The sequence below is a fragment of the Mobula hypostoma genome, chromosome 11 (assembly GCF_963921235.1).
Source record: "Mobula hypostoma chromosome 11, sMobHyp1.1, whole genome shotgun sequence".
In the NCBI taxonomy this organism is placed as follows: domain Eukaryota; kingdom Metazoa; phylum Chordata; class Chondrichthyes; order Myliobatiformes; family Myliobatidae; genus Mobula; species Mobula hypostoma.
The window spans coordinates 2,687,733-2,712,234 of record NC_086107.1 but is presented as its reverse complement, the minus strand read 5'-3'; the positions used below and the strand labels follow the sequence as shown (position 1 = coordinate 2,712,234).

The 24,502-nt window shown below is 46.1% G+C and overlaps 1 protein-coding gene across 1 annotated transcript; it reads left to right on the top strand.

Annotated features, from left to right (window-relative positions):
* Positions 1-48: 48 nt before the first annotated feature.
* Positions 49-24,492, top strand: dkk3b (dickkopf WNT signaling pathway inhibitor 3b). Its single transcript, XM_063061579.1, has 6 exons — positions 49-265; positions 7,394-7,525; positions 10,058-10,150; positions 14,163-14,307; positions 19,555-19,711; positions 21,776-24,492. The coding sequence occupies exons 1-6, from the start codon at positions 92-94 to the stop codon at positions 22,017-22,019; spliced, it is 945 nt and encodes a 314-aa protein (XP_062917649.1). The 5' UTR covers positions 49-91; the 3' UTR covers positions 22,020-24,492.
* Positions 24,493-24,502: the final 10 nt, after the last annotated feature.

Below are 24,502 nucleotides of genomic sequence, written 5' to 3'. Positions count from 1 at the left end.
CAGAGCATCTGATTGGAGGAGAGGACACGGGGAGGCGGGGCCCGGGAGCGGGACGGGACCGGACCGAGGTGGACCCCAGTGCGGGGCTGCGATGGGTGGCTCACGGCAGCGGGTCGGTCTCTTGTTCCTGTTGTGTCTGGGCCAGTGTGCCCGCGGGTCTCCGGCCCCGGCAGAAACGGGGGGAGCCGGCCTGCGGGAGATGCTGCAGGAGGTGGGCGAACTGATGGAGGACACGCGGCACAAACTGCAGGGAGCAGTCCGGGAGGTGAGCGGTTTCGGAACGGCACCCGCCCGGAGCCGGGAGCAATATCCCGGCTCCGGCTCTGGAACAGCCCCGGGAGCAACGCACCGGCTGCGGAGAGCAAATGCACCCGTACCAGTTACGGAGCGACACCCGCACAGGCTAGCGCCGGTAGTAATACGCCGCTAACGGCTGGAGCATAGCCCCGGGAGCAATGCACCGGCTGCAGAGAGGCACCGGTGCAGCGCCGAGAGTTACACACCAAGACCGGGTCCGGAGCGACACCCCCGGCAGCAGTGCGCCGGTTGCCGAGCGGCTGGAATACAGGGGGCGGCACTGGAACTGCGGCTGCAGCGATGCACCGGCGCTCGGGGTTTTACCCCAGGGTTGGAGAATCGAGGACTAGGTTTAAGGTGGGAGGAGGGAGATTTACGAGGAACCTCAGGGCAACTTCACGCAGACGCTGGTTTGTATGTGGAACGAACTGCCAGAGGCAGGTACAATAACAACGTTTAATAGACATTCGGACAGCAGAGGTTACGACGGATATGGGCCAAATACAGGCAAATGGGACGAGTTTAAATGGCGCATCTCGGATGGCATGTATGAGATGGGCCGAAAGGCCTGCTGCGGATCAGCTTTACTCTAACTGGCAAATGCTGTGAAATGTGAGACTAGAACTAGGGGACTTAGCCTCAAGATTTGGGGGAGTAGATTTAGGCCAGAGATGAGGAGAAACTGCTTTTCTAAAGGGTGAATCTGTGGAATTCTCTGACCAGAGAAGTAGTAGAGGCTACCTCAGTAAATATATTTAAGACAAGGTTGGAGAGTTTTTTGCCTAGTAGGGGAATTAGGGTTATGGGGGAAAGGCAGGTAGGTGGAGATGAGTCCATGGCCAGATCAGCCATGATCTTATTGAATGGTGGAGCAGACTCGATGGGCTAAATGGTCTACTTCTGCTCCTATATCCTCTCTTTTTGGCACTACTCAAGGTCATAAGATATAGGAACAGAAGCAGGCTATTCAGCCCATCGAGTCTGCTCCGCCATTCAATCATGGGCTGATCCAATTCTTCCAGTCACCTCACACCCCTGCCTTCTCCCCATACCCTTTGATGCCCTGGCTAATCAAGAGCCTATCTATCTCTGCCTTAAATACACCCAATGACTTGGCCTCCACAGTCACTCGTGGCAACAAGTTCCACAGATAATTCCACTTAATAGCTATTTTTGATTGCAAGTTATTTTTTATTCTCTTATGGTCTTAAGTAGTGCAAAAAGAGAGTGATTTAAAAAGAAAAAATAGTGAGGTAGATTCATGGTCCATTGAGAAATCTGATGGTGGAAAGGAAGAAACTGTTCCTGAATTGTTGAGTGTGTGTCTTTCGTATGTAGTTGTGTAGTATCCATTCGTCAAGGAGCAATGCCTGAAAAAGGTAGCGTCCATCATTAAGAATCCCCATCACCCACGTCATGTCTTGTTCTCATTGCTACCATCGGGTAGGAGGTACATAGTCAGTACATATCAATGACACAGGAAGGAAAAGCAAAGAGGTCCTGAAAAGAGGATTTTGAGAGCCAGGCAGAAAGCTGAGAAGCTGGACCTCCAGGGTAGTAATTTCTGGATTGCTGCCTGTGTCACATGCCACTGAGGGTGGAAAGAGGATTATCTGGTAGATAAATAGATGACTGAGAAACTGGTGCAGGGGGCAGGGCTTCAGGTTCTTGAAACATTGGGATCTATAAACTCTGCAAGAGGGACGGGTTGCACCCGAACCCGAGGGGGATCAATATGCTCGCAGGGAGGTTTGTTAGACTTGTTGGGGAGGGTTTAAACTAATTTGGCAGGGGGGTTGGGAACCGGAGTGAAGGGACTCAGGATAGGATGAAGAGTAGAAAAACAAAGATAGCCTGCAGTCAGACTGTCAGGAGGGACAGGCAGGTGATAGGACAAAATTGTAGCCAGCAGGGTGAGTATCAGTGCAGTAGGGATGCAGAATCAAAAAGGGTAGCAAATACAGCACTCAAAGTGTTATATCTCAATGCACGGAGCATAAGAAATAAGGTGGATGATCTTGTTGCACTTTTATAGATTGTTGGGTATGATGCTGTAGCCATTAGCTGAATCATGGTTGTAGTTGGGAGCTAAATGTCCAGGGTTACACGTTGTATCGGAGGGACAGGAAGATAGGCCGAGGGGGTGGTGTGGCTCTACAGGTAAAGAATGGCATCAAATCAGTAGAAAGATGTGACATGGGATCAGAAGATGTTGAATCCTTGTGGGTTGAGTTAAGAAATTGCAAGGATGAAAGGACATTGAATGCAGTTATATACAGGCCTCCCAACAGTAGCTGGGAGGTGGACTACAAATTACAATGGGAAATAGAAAAGGCGTGTCAAAAAGACAATGTTATGATAGTCGTGGGAGATTTTAACATGCATTTTATATGGTTATATGCCGGTTGATTGGGAAAATCAGGTTGGAAATGGATCTTGAGTGAGTTTGTTGAATGCCTATGAGATAGCTTTTTTGAGCAGCCAACTAGGGGATCAGCTGTACTGTATTGGGTGTTATGTAACGAACAGGAGGCAATTGGGGAGCTTAAGGTAAGGGAACCCTGAGGAGGCAGTGATCACAATATAACTGAGTTCAACTTGAAATTTGATAAGGAGGAACTCAGCAGCTTGGATAGCATCTATGGAAATGAATAACCAGTCGACATTTCAGGCCAAGGGCCGCCTTCTGGGTGGGAAAGGAAGAGGAAAGGTGCCAGAATAAGAAAGTGGGGGAGATGGAGGATAACAAGCCGATAGGTGATAGGTGAAGGGGAATGTGGAGAGCTGGGAGAGAGGATGATGTGAGAAGCTGGGTGCTGATGGGTGGAAAAGGTAAAGGGCTAGAGAAGTTGGAATCTGAGAGGAGGAAGGGAAGGTGGAGGGGCACTGGGGAAGGTGATAGGCTGCTGAGGAGAACTGGCACGAGGCCGGAATGGGGAATGGAAAAAGAGTAAAGGGGAGGGGGTTGAAAACTGAATCAGTATAGCTCTCCAGGAGACACTGGACTGCAGATACGAGAAGCTGAAGCATCACACAACACACTGGAAGAACTGAGTGAGTCAGGCAGTATCTGTGGGAAGTAAGTGGACAGATGATGTTCCAGGTGCTGACTGCTTTTTGTTAACGTGTTACCTGTGGCCCTCCCCTTATTCCTCTGCCTTTAACCTTGTGCTCCCCGACCTCTCCTGCTGGGTTCTGTGGCCCTTCCCGAAAGCCAGCGTTTTCTATCGATACTCTCCTGTTCTTAACCCATCACCCTGACTGGGGCATAGGTTCCTCAGAGGTCTCTGCTCTGGGCTGAAGGTTGATCGGTCCTGTGGCTTTCCTTTCACCACAAACTTCGGATGTCATTGTGGTAAAGATACTTCCTCCCCCAGGAATGAGGTCTTTGGAACTTCTCTTGGTATTTCTGTAGCTCTGGGTCTTACGGGATGGGGTTGCTATCCCCTTGCCCAAACCACCACCTTTCACAGCTGGGCTTGGCACTGTCCATGATGGCATTCTCTCTCGCTGTGCTCCAGGGTATTAAGTCCCAGCCTGTCCAACGTCACTCGCTGGAGTTGCACAGCACAACAGCACAGGAATCTGCTCTTGGCCTCTCCTCCCCTTCATACCCCATCCCTTATTTATTTGTTATTATTTTTTCCCCTTTTTTTCTCTTTTTTTCTCCCTCTCTCCCTCTCTCCCTCTCACTATAACTCCCTGCCTGCTCTCCATCCTCTGGGCTCCACTCCCCCTTTCTTTCTCCCTAGGGCTCCCATCCCATGATCCTCTCCCATGATCCTCTCCCTTCTCCAGTCTCATATCCCTTTTGCCAATCACCTGTCCAGCTCTTGGCTCCATCCTCCCCCTCCTGTCTTCTCCTATCATTTCAGATCTCCCCCTCCCCCTCCCACTTTCAAATCTCTTATTAACTCTTCTTTCAGTTAGTCCTGACGAAGGGTCTCGGCCTGAAACGTCGATTGTACCTCTTCCTAGAGATGCTGTCATTCCACTGAAAGTAATTTAAAAAAAAAACAAAGAGCCTTGCCTTGTGGTTGTCTTTCCGGTGTAAAACAGCCCAAACTGGACAGATGATACTGTCCAGTATTGATAAGAACAGCCTGTGAGGCAGATTGATTTGTGGCGTACAGTCTCGCAGCAACAAAATATACAGACCCACTGATATTACAGGAACACCGTTTCAGCAACAGCTTCTTCCCCTCTGCCATCAGGGTTCTGAACGATGAACCCATCAACACTCGGTATTTTTGCACTCGTTATTTCATTTAACTTTACAATATATATTTCTGTGATTTTAAGATTTTGATTTGCACTGTACTGCTGCACGAAACAGCAGATTTCATATCAGCAACATGTACAAGATGCTGGAGGAGCTGAGCAGACCAGGTCGTGTCTGTGGAAAAGAGTAAGCTGTTGATGCTTTGGGCCGAGACCCTTCATCAGGACCAGCCTGAAATGCTGACTGTTCACTCTTTTCCATGTGGCCCGAGCCGCTGAGTCCCTCCAGCACTGTGTGTGTGTGTTGCTCTGAAATTCCAGCATCTGCAGACTTTTTGTTTGTGAAATTTCACATCATTCTGTGTCATTTCATATGATGTGGGGGATCATTTCTTCCATCTGAGAAGTTCTAATAACTTTTTCAGAACTTTTGCCTGTCCGTCCCTTGATGTAACTCAAGAATGCCATTCGCTATTGACCATGATTTTTTATTCCATCAATTTTTCCCATCATTGCAAGAATTTCAAGCTTCTCTTTCCTTGGTATCCGTCCCAGAAATTCCAGCTGCCGTTTCCTGATTGATATCAACTCTCTTCTTATTCCGGCTTTTCACAATACTTCATTTGTTTCTGTCTTAAAATATTTTCATCGTTATTCTCAAAAGCCACATTTCTGCAGCTTTATTTTGCTTTGATGTTGTCCGATATTCACTCCATATGTTAGCGTGGAGTGAACGCAGCACTACAACACTGAGTTTCCTACCCATAGAAATGATTATTCTTTAGTATCTTGCTCAAACGCTCGAGCAGGCATTTAGCAATCCCAATCCTCCTAATTTCAACATCAGCCCTACTGTCGGATCTTATGCTCCCTAAGTAATTGAAATTCCACATCTGTTTGATTGTTTCGTTGCCTACTTTCAGTTCGTATTTCTGTACTCTCTTGGTGACAACCATACGTTCGGTCTTCTTGCGGTCAACCCTCTCTTTGTACTTTGACTTTATCCAGTATTTCTTGGAGTTTTTCTTTAGAAGTAGCTATCAGCACTGTGTCATCTGCACATCGTAGGTTGTTTAAATTGTATCTACCAATTATCATGCCTGGAATACTGCTAATTTCTCTTAATCTTCTCTCTATAAAGGTTGAATAGGTCAGACAAGAGAACACAACTCTGCTTGACTCCCCTCTTAATCGGAACAAAATCACTTATTCCTGCTCTTTGTTCACAATGCAAATTTCTGATGATTCTGATATCTTTCCCATCAATGTCCAAGTGCTGAAGGATTTTTATCAGCTCAGATCATGACATGGGTCACTGATAAATACCAGTAGAGTGGGGGATCTCAGACCACAGGACCATAATTTTGTGAAAGTGGCGTCATGGGTAGATGGGGTTGTACAGAAAGCTTTTGGCACATTGGTCTCCTTAAATCAAAGTATTGAGTACAGGAGATGGGATGTTATACTGAAGTTGTATAAGAGATTGGTGAGGCCTAATTTGGAGTATTGTGTCCAATTTTGGCCACCTACTGACAGGAAAGGTGTCGATAAGTTGAAAGGGTGCAGAGAAACGTTACAAGTATGTTGATGGGGATTTTAGTGCCTGAGTTATAGGGAAAGATTGAATAGGTTAGGACTTTATTCTCTAGAGCATAGGAGAATGAGAGGAGATTTGATAGAGGTATATAAAATTATGAGGAGTATAGATAGGGAAAAGTAAGCAGGCTTTTTCCAATGAGGTTGGGTGGGACGCCAACCAGAGGTCATGGGTGAAATGTTTAAGGGGAACAGGAGGGGAACTTCACTCAGAGGGTGGTGAGGGAGGGGAACTTCACTCAGAGGGTGGTGAGAGAGTGGAACGAGCTGCAGTGCAAATGGCGCATGCCACATCGATTCAACATGTAAGAGATGTTTGGATAGGAAGGGTATGGAGGGATATGGTCCAGGTGCAGGTTGATGGGACTCGACAGGTTAACAGTTTGGACAGATTAGATGGGCTGAAGGGCCTGTTTCTGTGCTGGAGAGTTCCATCATTCTGTACATTAGTGATAATCTGATTCTGAAATTACTGAAAATCCTTTGAACATTTATGGACAAGCAGGTAATTGTACAAAGATATGAGCAAGCATAAAGAAAGTTAAATTACAAGAAAAACAGCAAATCAGACCCTAATCCAACATTAGGTGAGAGTGGGGATCTATTTCTCTGGTCCTCGGGTGGTTTTTGCCTGTTTTGATGTGCTGGCATTGGAATGGGTCCATATGAGGTTCAGGAAAATGATTCTGGGAATGAAAGGGTTAACATATCAGTGTTTGATAGCTCTGGGCCTGCACCTTGGAAGAATGAGGGGTGGATCTCATTGAAATGTGATACTAAAAGGCTTCCATAGTGGATGTGGAGAGGATGTTCCCTATAGTGAGTGAGTATAGGACCTGAGGACACAGCCTCAGAAAAGGGGGACGTCCATTTAGAACAGAGATGAGGAATTTCTTTTGACAGAGGGTGGTGAATGTGCAGAATTTGTTGTCACAGATGGCTGTGGAGGCCAAGTCATTGGGTATATTTAAAGTGGCAATGCGTAGGTTGTTGATTAGTCAAGGAATCAAAGGTTACAGGGAGAGGCAGGAGAATGGGGTTGAGAGGGATACTAAATTATCATGATGGAATGGTAGAGGAGACGATGGGCTGAATGGCCTAAGCTGGTTTATAAATTGAGGTGTTTGTCTTCGATGTGCTCCAGGGAGAGGGGCTACAATATGATTAGACTGACAGGATGTATCCTGGCTCCTGGGGTGGGGTGGTGGTGATGAGTTGTGATGGCTGGTCTTGCTGCCCTGCCCCACCCTGCTAACAGGACTCGTGTCTGGTACTGCAGATGGACCTGGTGCCAGGGTGGATGACCTGGGACACAGAGCCGCCTCCCGTCCCTCAGGACCAGCGCGAAGAACCTGCCTCCCCCCTCGGAACCGGAGAGCCAGACATCGGCACGTGGCAGGGAGCCAGGAAGGTAGGCTGATCCAAAGCACACCCACAGCACCCCCCACCCCTCCCCACCGAGTGTCCCAGGATAGTGAAACTCACCTCTCCTCCTCCACGCACGCGGCTCTCGCGAGAGCGGAGGGTGGTGAGAACACTGCAGAGGATTCAGCCCATCAGACGTAGAATGTCCTTTTGGCTGCCGCATCACCTATGGAAAATGAAAAGAACCCCTCCCCTGTTACCCCCTTCTGTCTTGACCCTTCCCTTCCCCTCCAACTGATCTTCACCCTCCTTCCTCCCTTTCGTGGCCTTCCGTTGGTCAGGGTCGACCATGGTTGCTGCCTCCAGCTGTCTACGTGATACACAGGCCAGGGCAGTACGATATGGAGAGTAAGCTGTTCCCCGTGTAGCAGGCTCCCCGTCTCCACGCAGCTGATGAACCCAAAGGAGCGGCAGAGACTGATACACGGAATGCCTCGGGAACTCCAGTTCCGGATTTTCCTCAGAGTTTACTCCTGAAGCCTTCCCCATGAGTGAGTATAACTGCGAGGCAGCAGAGGTGTGAGATCAGTTCTCCTTCGAGATGAGCTGGCAACCACGGTGGACAAGCCCCATCTGCGCAGGGCCCTTCCGCCTACAGATCGTGTAGCCATCTCCCTTCCGGCAGTGGGCAGCGCGCTCTGGGCTTCCAGTGCTGTTAGCTGGTGTGCTTCACGTCCCAGTGACTAGCCTCCTGGCCGCGCCCACACCATCACCGCTGGGCCCTATTTACCTTGCTGTGAACCGAGTGTTTGCTGGCCCACAAAAGCTCTCCACCCAATGATACCCCACGTCCCTCCCTGACCCCTCTCATTCCCAATTCGGGTCCCATAGGTTTCCAGGATTTCTGTGTCCAATTCCCTGGGAATGATTGGGATTGACCACGGATTCATCCCTAATCCCTCCTCACACCTTTACAATGCTTCTTCAAACCACCTCGTTCAAACAACCTTCTAAATCTGCCCTGGTGTATGTGGTTTATTTCAGTAGTGCAGAACAGCCCTTCCAGCCCAACGAGCGGTACAGCTGGTAACCCGTCCACCACGCTGCCTCGCTAGTCAAGAGGGCACAGCAGTGTCTACACTTTCTGAGGGAATTGAGGTGTGCAAAGCTCTTTGCCCCCATTCTAACAGCTTTCTACAGGAGCCCCATCTTGAGTATCCTGACTGGCTGCATCATTGTGTGGTACAGAAGCTGCAAGGCAGCGGACCACAAGACCCTTTTTAAAAATAATAAATAAATTTTGAGAGGTTCACCAGGGTCTCCCTCACCCCTCTATTTGTGAAATCTCCTGGGAGCATTGTAGTCAAAGGGCCCAGAGCATTGAGGATCCCTACCACCCATCCCACAATCTCTTTGACCCACGACCATGAGGAAGATACAGGAGCATCAGGACTGGGACTGTCAGACTGGGTGACAGCTTCTTCCCTCAGGCTGTGAGACTAATGAATACCCTGCCATCTCCGAGGTCTCATCACTAGGACAGCGAGCTGTTTACCCGTGCTGTGTACTACATGCATTTTGAGTGGTAATAATTTGTTCATCCATTTCATTTTCATTTTTAAATCTTTTTATTAATATAATCTTCTACAACTATAAAATACAGAAATTCAACAAACTAGTATGTATATAATTAATAAAGCTGAAGAAAAAAGAACATATATGCTAATGAAAAAAACAATTTTATAAAAGGAAAAGAAGGAAAAAAGAGAACCCCAGCTGAGTTTTAAAAAAAAATCCCACTAGCTATAAGACAAAAAAAAGGGGAAAAAAAACCATTAGGAACTAACTCCTGGAGCAATACGTCTTACATTTTTATTTATATATATATAAGCAACAACCGCCAAATCATATTATAATTTGTCTTATGTGCTGTGTGTAGTATATGTTTTGTGAGCGTACACACACACACACACACACACACACACACACCCCACACACACACACCCCACACACACACACACCCCCCCCCACACACACCCCCCCCCCACACACACACACACACACCCCCCCCACACACACACACACCCTCCCCCTCACACACAGAGTCGGACGACAATAAATTTCAACTTGACTTGTGCATTCTCAATGATTTACAATATCGAAAGCCCTGTAAATTATAAACTTGTCCCCCAGCAATGGTGTGTCCTACTGCAGAGCTGATTTCCTCTTTTCCTCAAACTACCCTCAGCTCCTGGGTGACACAGACACGCTGGAACTGTTAGTATCCATTTTTATTCAGAGATTCAGCAGGAACAGGCCCGTCCGTTTCTGACCCAGCGAGCTGTGTCAGTCAGCAACCCCTGATTTAACCCCGGCTTACTCACAGGACACGTTACAGTGACTAATTAACCTACTGACAGTACCTCTGTGGACTGTGGGAGGAAACCAGAGCACCCGGAGGATAGATGGCATTGGAATTGAACTCCGAGCCCCAACCCATGATAGCGTCGTACTAACTGCTGTCGTATTCTGTAGCTGTTAGTGCTGCTGTTGACAGGTCTGTCTGTCTGTTTTGCAGGAGTGCTTCGTAGATGAAGACTGTGGGAAGCACCAGTTCTGCCAGACAGACCCGTTGGAGCCCAAATGCCTTCAACGGAGAGCAGAGCGAGAGGCAAGTTCGGCCGGTTCCTGGGATGGGTTGATTCTCAGGGATGTGGGCAGCGATCAACCCAGGGAGGGGCTGAGCCAAACAACGTTCGGGGGAAGTTGATCAGGAGGGAAAAAGAGGTAACATGTTCAGAACGAAGGGTGAGTGGATGAGCCTGGTGTAGTCCCAGGTTATTTTTCGTTAAATCTGTATGGCACAGAAACAAGCCCTTTGGTCCATCTTGTCTCGTCTGACCGTGAGATGTATGTACATTGATCCTGGTTACCTGCATTACATGGGTTAGGAGAATGGGCAAAGAAATGGCAGGTTCAGGGAAGTGTATGGTCATGTGCTTTGGGTGAAGAAATAAAGGTGTAGACAATTTTCTAAATGGATAAAATTCAAAATTCTGAGGTGAAAAGTGACTTGGGAGTCTTTGTGCAGGATTCCCTAAAGGTTATCTTGCAGGTTGAGTCTGTGGTGAGGAAGGCAAATGCAATATTAGCATTCATTTCGAGAGGACGAGAATATAAAAGCAAGGATGAGATGCTGAGACTTTATAAGGCATTGGTCAGATCGCTGTTGGAGTATTGTGAGCAGATTTGGGCCTCTTAGTTCTGAGAAAGGGTGTGCTGACATTGGAGGGAGTCCGGAGAAGGTTTACAAGAATGTTCCTGGGAATGAAAGGGTTAATGTATGAGGCGTGTTTGATGCTTTGGGCCTGTACTCACTGGAGATTAGAAGAATGAGGGGTATCTCATTGAATCCTATTTGAAATCAAATATTGAAAGGCCTAGATAGAATGGACATATAGAGGATGTTTCCTATATAGTGGTGCTAGAAACTTTGTGAACCCTGTAGAATTTTCACTATTTCTGCCCAAGTATGACTTAAAATATGATCAGATCTTCACTTAAATCCTAAAGCTGGGTAAGGAGAATCCAATTAAATAAATACCACAAAAACATTATATTCATTTATTGAGGAAAAAATGATCCAATATTACATGTATTTGTTGGTCGAAGTATGTGAACATTTACAATGCGCTGGAGGAACTTAGCAGGTCAATCAGCATCAGTTGAAAAGATTAGTCGATGTTTCGGGCCGAAACCCTTCGTCAGGACTGAAGGAAGAACTTTGGGGAGGGTTTGAAGAATGCTGGTAGTTGAAAAAAACAGTAATTTGAAAGACAAAGGGGTGGGGGAGGGGAAGCAGGGAGGTGATTGGCAGGAGAACAATGCAAAGTAGTAGAAGGAGGTGGAACTATGAGGGAGGTGATGTGAAATAGGGAGCTTTCAAATTACTGTTTTTTTTCAACTACCAGCATTCTTCAAACCCTCCCCAAAGTTCTTCCTTCAGTCCTGACAAAGGGTTTCAGCCTGAAACTTCGACTAATCTTTTCAACTGATGCTGACTGACCTGCTGAGTTCCTCCAGTGCATTGTGAGTGTTCCTTTGACAACAGCATCTGCAGATTATTTTGTGCATATGTGAACGTTTGTTTTCAGTAACTGGTTATGACCTCCTTGTATGGCAATAACTTCAACCAAACATTTCCAGTAACTGTTGATCAGTCCTGCACATCAACCTGGAGGAATTTTGGGCCATTCCTCCTTACAAAACTGCTTCAGCTCTGGGATGTTGGTGGGCTTCCTTGCATGAACTGCTTGCTTCAGGTCCTTCCACAACTTTTCTATAGGATTCAGGTCAGGACTTTGACTCGGCCATTCCAAAACACGGATTTTCTTCTTTTTAAACCATCCTGTTGTTGATTTACTCTCGTCTTTCAGATCATCGTCTTGTTGCATTATCCAACTTCTATTGAGCTTCAGGTGATGGACTGCTACCCTGACATTCTCCTGTAATATGATTTTGAATTCATTGTTCCCTCAACAATTGCAAGCTGTCCAGGCCCTGGGGCAGCAAAGCAGCCCCAAACCATGATGCTCCTTCCACCCTGCTTCACAGTTGGGTGAGGTTTTCGTGTTTGTGTGCAGTGCCCTATTTTTCCCAAATATAGTGGTGTGCATTTCTGCCAAAAAGTTCAACATTTTTCTCATCTTTCCACAGAACATTGTCACAGAAGTGTTGTAGAACATCGGGTCATATGATCTTTTGCAAACTTCAGATGTGCAGCAATGTGGTGTGTGTGTTTTGTTTTTTGAGAGCGGTGGTTTCCTCTGCGGTGCCCTTCCGTGAACACCATTCTTGTTCAGTGTTTTTCTTATAGTGGACACATGAACAGTGACTTCAACAAGTTCTAGAGATTTCTGCAGGTCTTTTGCTGTTACGTCTGGGGTTTTTTTTCCCACTTCCTTCATCATTGCACGTTGTGCTCTTGGTGTGATCTTTGCAGGGCATCCACTCCTAGGGAGAGTAGCAACAGTACTGAATATCCTCCATTTGTAGACAATTTCTCTTACTGTGGACTGATCAGCTCTCAGGTCTTCAGAAATGCTTTTGTAGCCTTTTCCAGCTTCATGCATCTCACAATCCTTCTTCTAAGGTCTCTGAAAGTTGTTTTGATCAAGGCATGGTGCACATAAACAGATCCCTTTTGAGAAGAGCAGACTCTGTCAGTAACCTGACTTTGTATGTCTTTTTTATGGGGCAGGACACCTCTACAACCCACACCTCCAATCTCAGCTCATTAATTGGAACACACAACTCCAAATAGCTTTTGTATAAAGCATTACCCCAGAGGTTCACATACTTTTTCCAACAATTACATGTAATATTAGATAATTTTTCTCAATAAATAAATGAACAAGTATAATGTTTTTTGTGTTATTTATTTAAATAGGTTCTCTTTACCCAGTTTTAGGACTCGTGTGAAGATATGATCACATTTTATCATTTTTGCAGAAATAGAGAAAATTCTACAGCGTTCACAAACTTGCTAGCACCACAGTAACGGGGGAGTCTAGGACCAGAGGGCAAGCTTCAGAAAGATGTCCCTTTAGAACAGAGATGAGGAGGAATTTCTTTAGCCAGAGGGTGGTGAATCTGTGGAATTCATTGCCACAGATAACAATGGAAGCCAAGTCATTGGGTATACTTGAAGCGGAGGTTGATAGGTTCTTAGTTAGTCAGGGTGTCAAAGGTTATGGGAGAAGGCAGGAGAGTGGGGTTGAGAGGGATAATGAATCAGCCATGATGGAATGGCAGAGTAAACTTGATGGGCTGAATGGCCTAATTCTGTTCCTACTGTATGTTTTGTGGTCATGTCCCAAGAATAAATTCAGTGAAATATCTTTTATTGTTGAATTACTAGAATATCCTGTATCACTTTCTCTCCTCAATTTACCAGGTCTTCTCTTGGAATTAGAATTGGATTTGGTTTAGGCTTGGAGGTTATGTGGGAGGGAGGGGTTAGATTGATCTTAGAGTAGGTTAAGACTGGCACAACATCGTGCATCTGAAGACCTGTATTGTGCTGTGATGTTCCATGTCAGATGTACTGCGGTCCAGTGGAAAAATTTGTCTTGCACACTGTCCATATAAATCTGATCATTACACAGTGTATTGGGGTAGAACAAGCTAAAACAATTACAGAATGCAGAATAGTGTTACTAAGAAAGTGCCGTGCTGGTAGACAATAAGATGGAAGGTTGCAATGATGTCAAGAGTCCATCTTTTTGTAGAAGGGAACCATTTCCTAGTCTGATAACAGCCGGTAGGAGCAGTCATTGAGTATGGTGGGATGCGTTTTCAGACTTTTGTATCTTTCGCCCGTGGGGAAGGGGGGTGGTTGTTTCAGGTGAATGCATGGGGTGGGGGGGTGGTCTTTGATTACGCTGGCTGCTTTACCGCGGCAGTGAAGTGTAGACAGTCCATTGAGGTGAGGCTGGTTTCTATGATGTGCTGATGGGAAAGAGGAGAAGAGAGATTGTCTCGGGAGAGTGGGCTATTAATGCAGCCTTGCCAACATCCTTCAGCCCAGCAGCTGCTGCAGTTTTAATTAATCATGCTATTCATATGCATAATGGATTTGTTTGTTGGTTAACGTTTGGTGCTGAATGTTTGTTCGTTCCTAGAATTGTTCTCGAGATGTTGAGTGCGACGGGGACCACCTGTGTATCTGGGGACAATGCCAGGCAGATGCAGTAAGAGGAGAGCAGGGCTCCATCTGTCAACATCAGTCAGACTGTCATCTACACCTCTGCTGTGCCTTCCACACCGGTGAGTTCCCCAGACCCCTCGCTGCACACCAATGTAAACTGGCAGGGATCATTGTGCTCTGCTTGAGCCAAAGTTGTTACCCAGGACAGAAAATCTCCCATCCTCCGCTACCCAACTTGGGGAATTAGATAGTTCAGATCTGGCATTGGAATAGTCAGGTACTGAGATACAGTGAAAAGCTGGTCTTGCATACTGTTCATACAGATCAGGTCATTACCCAGTGCATTGAAGTACAGCAAGGGAAAACAGTAACAGAATGCAGAGTAAATTGTCATGGTTACAGCGTGCACTGCAGGTAAACAATGAGGTGCAAGATCATAACGAGACAGATTGAGGTCACAAGTCCATCTTTTCAATGAGGGAACCATTCAATATCAGCAGGGTGGGTGTCCTTGAGGCTGGTGGGATGTGCTTTCAGGCTTTGGTGTCTTCTGCCCGATGGGTGAGGGGAGAAGAGAGAAAGTTCGGGGTGGCTGGGGTCTTTGCTTCTGCTGGCTGCTTTACCAAGGCACAGTGAGACGTGTAGATAGAGTGCGCGGAGGGGAGGCTGGCTTCCGTGATGCGCTGAGCTGTGTCCACAACTCTCTGCAGTTTCTTGCGGGCACTGGCAGAACATTTGCTCTACCAAGCTGTGATGCATCCAGAAAGCTCTCAAAGGTGCATCGGTTGATGGGGGACACTGAAGCCCCAGTTCCTGCTCTCCCCTCGCCAGCTCTGCTGAAATGTTACAGTGTGACGTGTGTTACAAATGGAGTGTTGATAAAATACCTGATCGTTTGTGAGACGATGGCACAGTAGCATGGTGGTTGGCACATGCTTTACTGGGGTTCAATTCCCACAGCTGTCTGCAAGCAGTTTGTATGTTCTCCTCATGACACATGTGGGTTTTCTCTGAGTGTTCCTTTCCTCCCACCGTACGAAGGCATACTAGCTGGTGGGTTAATTGGTCATTGTAAATTGTCCCATGATTAGGCTCGGGTTAATTTGGGTAATTGCTGAGCAGCACAGCTCGGAGAGACAGAAGGACCTATTCTGTGCTGTATCCCAATAAGAATATAAACGTAGATAGATGGACTCGCGTTTAATCAGCAGAGGAACATCTAATAAATTAGGGGTGTTTACAGTGGAGATGCTGGCAGTGTTGGTTGCGTTGCGATGGGTGGAGAAAGCTAGACAAGTCAAAGTGTTGATATGCTCAGATTCATCCTCAGTTCTAGCAAGTTTAAGGTCTTTTCACTCGAACAGTCAGCAAGGTGTACTTTATGAAGTCCTTCAGTCAGTCACAAGAATTGCAGATCAGGGAGGTCAGGTTAAATTTCCATGGGTTCCAGTACATGTAGGGGTGAAGGGGAATGAGAGGGTGGATGAGTTGGCAAAGAGGGCGTTAAAGAAAGAAAATGTGGAAATGCACATTAGTATCAGTAAAGCAGAGGTTAAGTGTGTAATCTGGGAAAAAATCAACCGAATGTGGCAAGAAAGATGGGACAGGGAGGGGAAAGGGAGGCATTTATATCAAATACAAAAAAAGTGTTGCAGGTACTAGGGTAGGTCGTGGAAACAGGAGAGAGGAAATTGTGTGGACTAGGTTAAGGCTGGGGCACTGTGCATTAAACAAAACATTGAAAATGATAGGGAAACACCCGACAGGATTGTGTGAGGAATGTCAGGAAGAGGAGTCAGTAGAACATGTAGTTCTGAGTTGCAGGAAGTATGGGATACAGAGAGAGATGATGATAATCAATCTAAGGGAATCGGGGGTGCAGGAACTCACATTAAAAGGGTTGCTGGGCATGGGTGAGAGAGCACAGGTTAGGGTATTTTTAGCTTTCTCAAGGGATACAGGGGTATTTTTTATAGGATATAATGGATAAGCAGGAATAGGGTAGTAGTATGGCCAAAGATGGGAGGATAAAATGTAGGTTGGTGTGTGTGTGTGAGAGAGAGAGAGAGAGAGAGAGATTGGGTGAAGGGGTTTAGAATGCAAGTCTATTGCACACTCCAGAGCAGAAGGTGGTGATAATGCACCATTAAGCTGGGTGCCAACCACCGTAAAACAAGACGGAGAAGAAGAAGGGGAGGTGATAGGCAGATGAGGGGAAGAGGCCAGAGTAGGAATTGGAAAAAGGAGGGGTAAATTTTACTGGAAGTTGGAGAAATCCATGGGTTAAGGGTGAAAGTTAGTAGATTAAAGGGAACATGAGGGGAAATTTCAGAGGGTTGTGAGTGTGGATTGAGCTGCCAACACAAGTGGTGCATGCAAGCTCTATTTCAACATTTAAGAGAAGCACATGGATCGTAGGGGTGGAGAGGTCTGTGGTCGATGGGATTAGGCAGCCTATTTGGTTTGGTATGGACTAGATGGGCCAAAGGGCCTATTCTGTACTGTACTTTCTATGACGATATCGATAGTCAGGTTGGGGGCTACCCAGATGGAATGTGAGCCTTGGACCAACATTTCAAAATGGGAAGTAAAACTGCGAAATTGCACTTCCTGTGGATGGAGCTGAGGTGCTTGATGGATCATGGAATAGACCCTTTGGTGCAGAATTCAACTAAATCTCTCCTGCCTGTACCTGCCTCCATTCCATGTGCTCTCAGAATCTGGTTTATCATCACTGACCTATGTCATGAAGGTTGTTGTCATGTGTCTAACGACCTCCTGAATGCCTCCAGCGCATCTGCTTCTCCCGCAAACCTCGGCAGCCTGTCCCAGACATCCTCCAGTCTGTACAGAAAATCTTGCCCTGTATGTCTTTGGATCTCCCCCCACAGTAAATGCAGGACATCTGGTACCAGCGAATTAGTTTCCCACAAATCCTCAATCATTTGTCTCTATTGTAAATATTTATTCAGAGATACAATGCAGAATAGGCTCTTCTGTCTTAACGAGCTGCACCACCCAGCAAGACCAATTTAACCCTGGCTTAATCACAGGGCCATTTACAATCACCAAATAACCTACTAACCGGTACATTTTGGACTGTGGGAGGAAACCGGAACACCCGGAGGAAACCCACACACGGGAAGAATGTGCAAACGTGCTTATAGAGGATGCCATAATTGAACATTGAACTCTGAACTCCGATGCCCCAAGCCGTAATTGTATCACACTAACCGCTACGCTACCATGGTGCCGGCCTCCGCCCCCTCTCAGGAGCAGAGAATTCCATAGATTCACCTCTCTCCAAGACAAAAAACCTCAGTTTTAAATGCCCACCCCATTATAACCATGACCACTTGTTTGTGACCCTCCCACTGGTGGAAGCGTGAACCTTCAGAGTGGATTGAAACTTGTGCAAAATCTCTTTTCAAAAAGGCAATTCAAACCTGACCTCAGGCTGTATTACGTGAAAATTAAATCAGATGGCTGTTAAGTGAAGCTCACAATAAATTGATTAAACTAAAGCAGTTGAACCATTGTTAGATGGTTTCATAATTTTTTTTCCCCTTGTTCTGAGCTGTTTGGGGCTCTTATCGAATAAAAGATGTGTTGGCACAGGCGAGGGACCAGAGAAGGTTCACGAGAATTATTCCAGGAATGAAAGAATTAACATGAGCGTTTTTCTCTGGGCCTGTACTTGCTACAGTTTAGAGGGGTGGGAGCGGGGGGAGAGAGTGATCTTATCGAAAGGCCTAGATAGTGGCCGTGGAGAGGATGTTTCCTGTAATGGGGGAGTTTAGGACCAGAGGGCACAGCCTCAGAATAGAGGGACACCTATTTAGATTTTCTCTAAATTTCTCTAGCCAGAGGGTGATAATCTGGAGTTCTTTGCTGCATGTGGCTGAGGAGGCCAAGTCATTGGGTATATTTAAAGCAGAGTTTGACAAGTTTTTGATTAGTCTGGGTGTCAAAGGTTAAAGGGAGGAGGGAGGAGGTAGGAGAATGAGGTTGAGAAGGAAAATAAATCAGCCATGAATGAATTAATTTAAATGTGAATGATTAAAAATCTTTGTGTTATGACTCTGTTGCAATGTACAGGCATGTGCATTTAAAAGTCTAATGACTCGTGGAAAGAAGCTGGTCCTGGCTTTAATGCCAGACGGAAGAAGCTGGAACAGTTTATGGTTGGGTGACTGGTGTCCCTGATGATCTTCCAGGCCGCCTTTCTGTACCTGCACCTTGAGGGTCGGCACAACAATGTGGGCCAATGTACTCCTGCTCCTATTTCTTATGTTAGAAACACAGAAACCCTACAGCCCAATACAGGCCTTTTGGCCCACAAAATTGTGCCCAACATGTCCCTACCTTAGAAAAATAGAGGGCTCTGGGTAACCCCAGTAATTTCTAAGCTCCATGTACCTATCCAAAAGTCTCTTAAAAGACCCTATCGTATCCACCTTCACCACCGTTGCCGGAGGCCCATTCCACGCACTCATCACTCTGCATAAAAAACTTGGCAGCCATTTCAGCCCTGGGGAAAAAGCCTCTGACTATCCACACGATCAATGCCTCTCATCATCTTATACACCTCTATCAGGTCACCTCTCATCCTCTGTCGCTCCAAGGAGAAAAGGCCGAGTTCACTCAACCTATTCTCATAAGGCATGCTCCCCAATCCAGACAACATCCTTGTAAATCTCCTCTGCACCCTTTCTATGGTTTCCACATCGTTCCTGTAGTGAGGTGACCAGAACTGAGCACAGTACTCCAAGTGGGGTCTGACCAGGGTCCTATATAGCTGCAACATTACCTCTCGGCTCCTAAATTCAATTCCACAATTGATGAAGGAAAATGCACCATACGCCTTCTTAACCACAGTCAACCTGCGCAGCTGCTTTGAGTGTCCTATGGAATTGGAACCCAAGATCCCTCTAATGCTCCACACTGCCAAGAGTCTTACCATTAGTACTATATTCTGCCATCGTATTTGACCTAACAAAATGAACCACTTCACATTTATCTGGGTTGAACTCCATCTGCCACTTCTCAGCCCAGTTTTGCACCCCATCAATGTTCCGCTGTAACCTCTGTTCTTATGTTTTTTTTGCCACAAAGCCAGTGTGTACAGTCCAGGTGAGATCATTGATGATGTGTAAATGGTGGAGCAGACCCGATGGGCCAAATGGCCTAATTCTGCTCCTATGTCTTATGGACATTCCAGAAGGAGTAATAAATCAGACCTATCATAAATGTTATTGATATTCTATAACAATGTGGTATTAACTTTGGTTACCTTGTTAGAGTGCTGGTTTTCGGATGTGCCCCTGACGTACAGTTCTCACCAGATTTGTCTTGGCTTTGTGCAGATCTCCTGTTTCCTGTGTGCACCCCCTTGGCTGAGAAGGATCAGGTGTGTCACAACCCTGCCCACCATTTGCTGGACCTCGTCACTTGGGAAATGGAACCAGACGGAGCTCTGGACCGGTGTCCCTGTGCCGATGGACTGCAGTGCGCACCAGAAGGGTAAGGAGACCCTGTATCCAGCAGTGAGGCCAGGATTGAGGTGCACAAGAACATAGAACAGAACAGCTACTTTCATTGTGCTGATCTTTTGACCTACTCAAAGATCAATCAAACCCTTCCCTTCCACATAGCCCTCCATTTTTCTATCATCCATGTACCTATCTGGGAGTCTCTTAAATGACCCTAATGTATTTGTCTCTACCACCACCCCTGCCAGGGTGTTCCACACAGACACTATTGTGTGTGAATGTAAAAAAAAGTGTTCTCCAAACACCTTTAAAACTCTGCCCTTTTGTATTAGCCAATTCCACCCTGGGGGAAAAAGTCTCTAGCTGTCTACTCGACCGTTGCCTCTTGTACACCTCTATCAAGTCACCTCTCATCATCCTTTGTTCCGGAGAGAAAAACCCCAACTCACTCAACCGATCCGCAAGACCTGCTCTCTAATCCAGCCATTAATCTCCTCTGCACCCTCTCAAAAGCTTCCACATTCTTCAGCTTGAGGGGACCAGAACTGAACACAATATTCCAAGTGTGGTCTAACCAGGGTTTTAGACCTGCAACATTGCCTGGCGGTCCTTGAACTCATTTCCCCGACTAATATACTCCACCTTGCAGGGTAACTTTGATTGATCTATGGTTGCAGACCCCAAGATCATGAGGCTTTTTGCACATGCTTTTTTTTTCTCCCCAGGGAGGGGTGTTCTTTAAAGCGGACACCAGGAGCTGCTGCTTCACACAATTGCAACATTTAAAAGTCCATTGGGATGAGTACATGGACGGAAGAGGTTTAGAGGGCTATGGGGCAAACACAAGCAGATGAGACAGGCTCACTGGGCAGTACATGGCTACATTGAACCAAAGCTGTCTACGGGTTACTTATTTACAAACTGATGAGTAATGTTGTTGGGCAGTGGCATTGAACTTCTCTCCCTGAGCTGCTTGAAGGTACATTAAATTGAACTTGACAGATGACCTTGGCTCAGAGGCGTTGAAATGGCATAGGACTGTACATCAGTGTGATCAACCCCTCTGATCATCCACCACCAAACTTTGTTGGCCCAAGTGACAGTGGTTCCACTCTTCATACAGAGGGATGCAAGGGTTGGGTACAGAGATATCAGTCAGGTTTATTATCACCGGTATGGGTACTGAAATTTGTTAACTTAGCAGCAGCAGATTAATGCAATACATAATATAGAAAGAAAGATAATAAATAATTAAATCAATTACAGTATATGTATATTGTCTAGATTTTAAAAAGTGCAAAAAAAAACAAATATTGTATTTTTTAAAAAGTGAGGTAGTGTCCAAAGATTCAATGTCCATTTAGGAATCAGATGGCAGAGGGGAAGAAGCTGTTCCTGAATCGCTGAGTGTGTGTCTTCAGGCTTCTGTACCTCCTACCTGATGGTAACAGTGAGAAAAGGGCATGCCCTGGGTGCTGGAGGTCCTTAATAATGAACGCTACCTTTCTGAGGCACTGCTCCTTGAAGATGTGTATTTAAAGAGTAGCTTTAACACATATATGTCAGTGAAATGCACGTCATTTGTGTCAATGACCAGCGCAGCCTGAGGATGTGCGGGGGCAGCCTGCAAATGTCGCCAGGCTTCAGGCATCAACACTAACCCTAACCCAGACATCTTTGGAATGTGGGAGGAAACAGGAGCAGCCAGAGGAAATCCACATAGTCATGAGGGGAGCTTACTCCTTACAGAGCACGGTGGGAATTAAATCCCAGTTGATTTAAAGCATTGTGCTAACTGCTATGACTTTTGAGAAGGTGCAAGTTTGTTGATACTCTTTCAGTCTTGATATCTTTCCTGTAAGTAGGGGACCATGGTCGTGTAGGGGTGTTTCAGAGTTCAGTTCAGTACTGTTTTGTAATGATCCTCTGTATGTTCTCCCTGTGGAATGCGTGGGTTTTCCCCGGGTGCTCTGGTTTCCTCCCACGGTTCCAAGGCATACTGGGTGGGTTAATTGGGGTTGTGGGATTGTGTGGTGTGAAGGGCCTACTGCACACTGTATCACTAAATAAACTTTTTCTCCTCTCTCCTGCTCAGTAACAGCCTGATATCTGTGTGCCAGGAAAACCAGCAGGACAGTGTCACGAAAGATCTCTCTGACTACATGGAAGAGCGGCCACTCCTCAGTGCAGAGAACGTAGACCCCAGCGAAGGGGAGAAGGCCGAGGCTGAGTTGTGGACTGTACTCAGTACCAGGCTGGATTCCACAAAAGACCTCCACAACTGGGAGAACACAGGAAGAGTTGACGAATATGAGGCAGGAGACAAAAATCACAGCTGACTTGTCTGATCTCTCTGAAACCCAGCCCGCATACAATCCTTCCAAGTGATACGGAAAGTCAGGAGCATAGAGGCTAGATAATTGTAACAATCCGTTGGAAAATAGTGTAGTGTTTTTGGTAATAGCATACTTTTAGTAACATCTTCAGCGGCTTACTGATCATCTGTTGACACTCAGTAGATTTTATTTATTTAGAGATAGTGTTGAACAGGCCTTTTTGACCCAATGCACCACATCGCCCAGCAACCTACTGATCTACATTGGCCAAAGCACAGGACAATTACAAAGACCAATTAACCAACCTGCTATGTCTTTTGGACTGTGAGAGGAAACCCATGTGATCATGGGATGTAGACTCCTTCCAGAGGTTGCCTGAATTAAACTCTGAACTCCGATGCCCAAACTGTGACAGCATCGTGATAACTGCTATGCTACCCTGATGGACTCCACTGCCAATTCTTAGAAAAACATCACTGGTGGACTCTTCCTTCCCCCTGCATGGTGCCCCCAGTCTCACCTATCACCTTCCAGCTTGTACTCCTAACCTCCCCCCACCACCTTATTCTGGCTTCTGACCCCTTCCTTTCCAGTCCTGAAAAGTCTCAGCCTGAAATTGTTTATTCATTTCCAAAGATGCTGCTTGAGCTGCTGTATTCCTCCTGCATTTTGTGTGTGGGCTGGTTGTAGCTAGGGGCATTGCCAGCTGTTAAACTGGGTCTCATTTCCAGTGAATGAGAAAGAACAGTTGGAGACGTCTACAGCTCTGACTACTGGCTCCAGGTTTAGTTTAGAACTTTTTTTTGTTTCAAACTCATGTTTAGAATTCCAAGCTGTTAGATGCTTTTTCTAAAACTACCAGATCTACAGTATTATCAATAAACAGAGCATCTTCCAGAGGTGATGTTGGGACCTTGGTATGATTTATATAAACTGTAGAAAGCAGAATCTGCTGTTTGTGATCCAGCAGGCTCTTGTCAGTGACACAGAAGAGAGCTATTTAGCCATTCGAGTCAATGTTTACTCCCAGCACAGGAATGCCATTAGCTGCTACATTGTGCACAATTTTATTCACCCATCTACAGGGAAGGTAACAAGATTGAAAGAGTGCAGAAAAAAATTTACAAGATGTTGCCAGGATTTGAAAGGAAAGGTTGAATAGATTTGGACTTTATTCCCTGGAACAAGGGGACATTTGATGCAGGTATATAAAAATTGTCATTGATTTTGGGGAGGCTAGTGCCCATGAGGGAGCTGGTAGAGAGCCTGTACAATACTGCCATACACAGCCACAGCCAGGTCTGCTGTGTACCAGGATCGGCATGGTTTGGCAGCCTGGCAGTGAATACCTTAGGGTGCAGTGGAACCTTTCTCTGGTGAATCCTTTCCAACAGCTCCAAAACCTTGCCTTTGGGCTGAACTCAGTCTCCCAAAGCCAACGTTCCTCCAGTTGCCACCACTCCCACCCGTCCACAGACAGTGCAGGAATTTCCCACTTGGAACCACAACATTAAACAGTTCTCTACTGTTAATCTGCACCCACACAGTCTGATACATACACCAGACCTGACAGTACTTGCATTCACTGTGTGATTCTGGGTTTGAGTGGAGACAAGTCTAGAAAGTCCTGAGGGAAAATCACACTGTCACTGCACCCAGTGGGCCCACAACTACAGTCCCGACTTCAGGACAGGGAAGTTGGGAGACCACACGACAGTCAATATCAAGGAGTGGAACGGGTAAGCAGTTCCAAGAGCCTGGGTCTCAACATCGCGCTGGAACTACACAATCACATATTGATGCAATTACAAAGGACAGCTGATTCCGATGAAGGGTCTCCACCCTAAATGTCAACTGTTTAATTTACTCCATAGAGGCTGCCCGAACTGAGTTCCTTCAGCATTTTGTGTGTATTGATCTGCTGTATTTGTTCAGTGAAATACAATTGTCAGCCAGAATATTGGAGCAAAGTCATGTTATTCCTTAAATATTGACTGTAGCACCTTTATCACCCACCTGAGAACACAGAACTTCAACCTGAATCTGATTGACCGTTAACTCCCCTCCATCGATACTGCCCAGCTTGCTGAATTCCTCCAGCACTTTATTTGTAAAACACACAATGGGTTTCAGGGATCTTCATGGACATGAGATAATGGAACAAATCACAGCCTTTGCTCTGTCACCTGTGATTCACTTCCATTTGAAAGATTTTCCTACAGAATGGAAACCAATACCAACAGGAACATTTCCAACCAGCTAACAAGATGCTTTGCAAGTCAACACATGATGCTGATGTTGACATTGAACCTCACAGTTTCAAAAAGTTTATATTCAGGAAATTTAGAGGAACTCAATCAGACAGGAACACAGGCGATACTGCAGATGCTGAAAATCCAGAGTAACACACACAAAATGCTGGAGGAACTCAGCAGGTCAGGCAGCGTCTATGGAAATGAATAAACTACTGATATTTCAAGCTGATA

Coding starts and splice junctions, on each gene's coding strand:
- dkk3b (XM_063061579.1), top strand. CDS start 92: ATGGGTGGCTCACGGCAGCGGGTCGGTCTCTTGTTCCTGTTGTGTCTG. Junction 266..7,393: donor TGCAGGGAGCAGTCCGGGAG/GTGAGCGGTTTC, acceptor CTGGTACTGCAG/ATGGACCTGGTGCCAGGGTG. Junction 19,712..21,775: donor CTGCAGTGCGCACCAGAAGG/GTAAGGAGACCC, acceptor TCTCCTGCTCAG/TAACAGCCTGATATCTGTGT.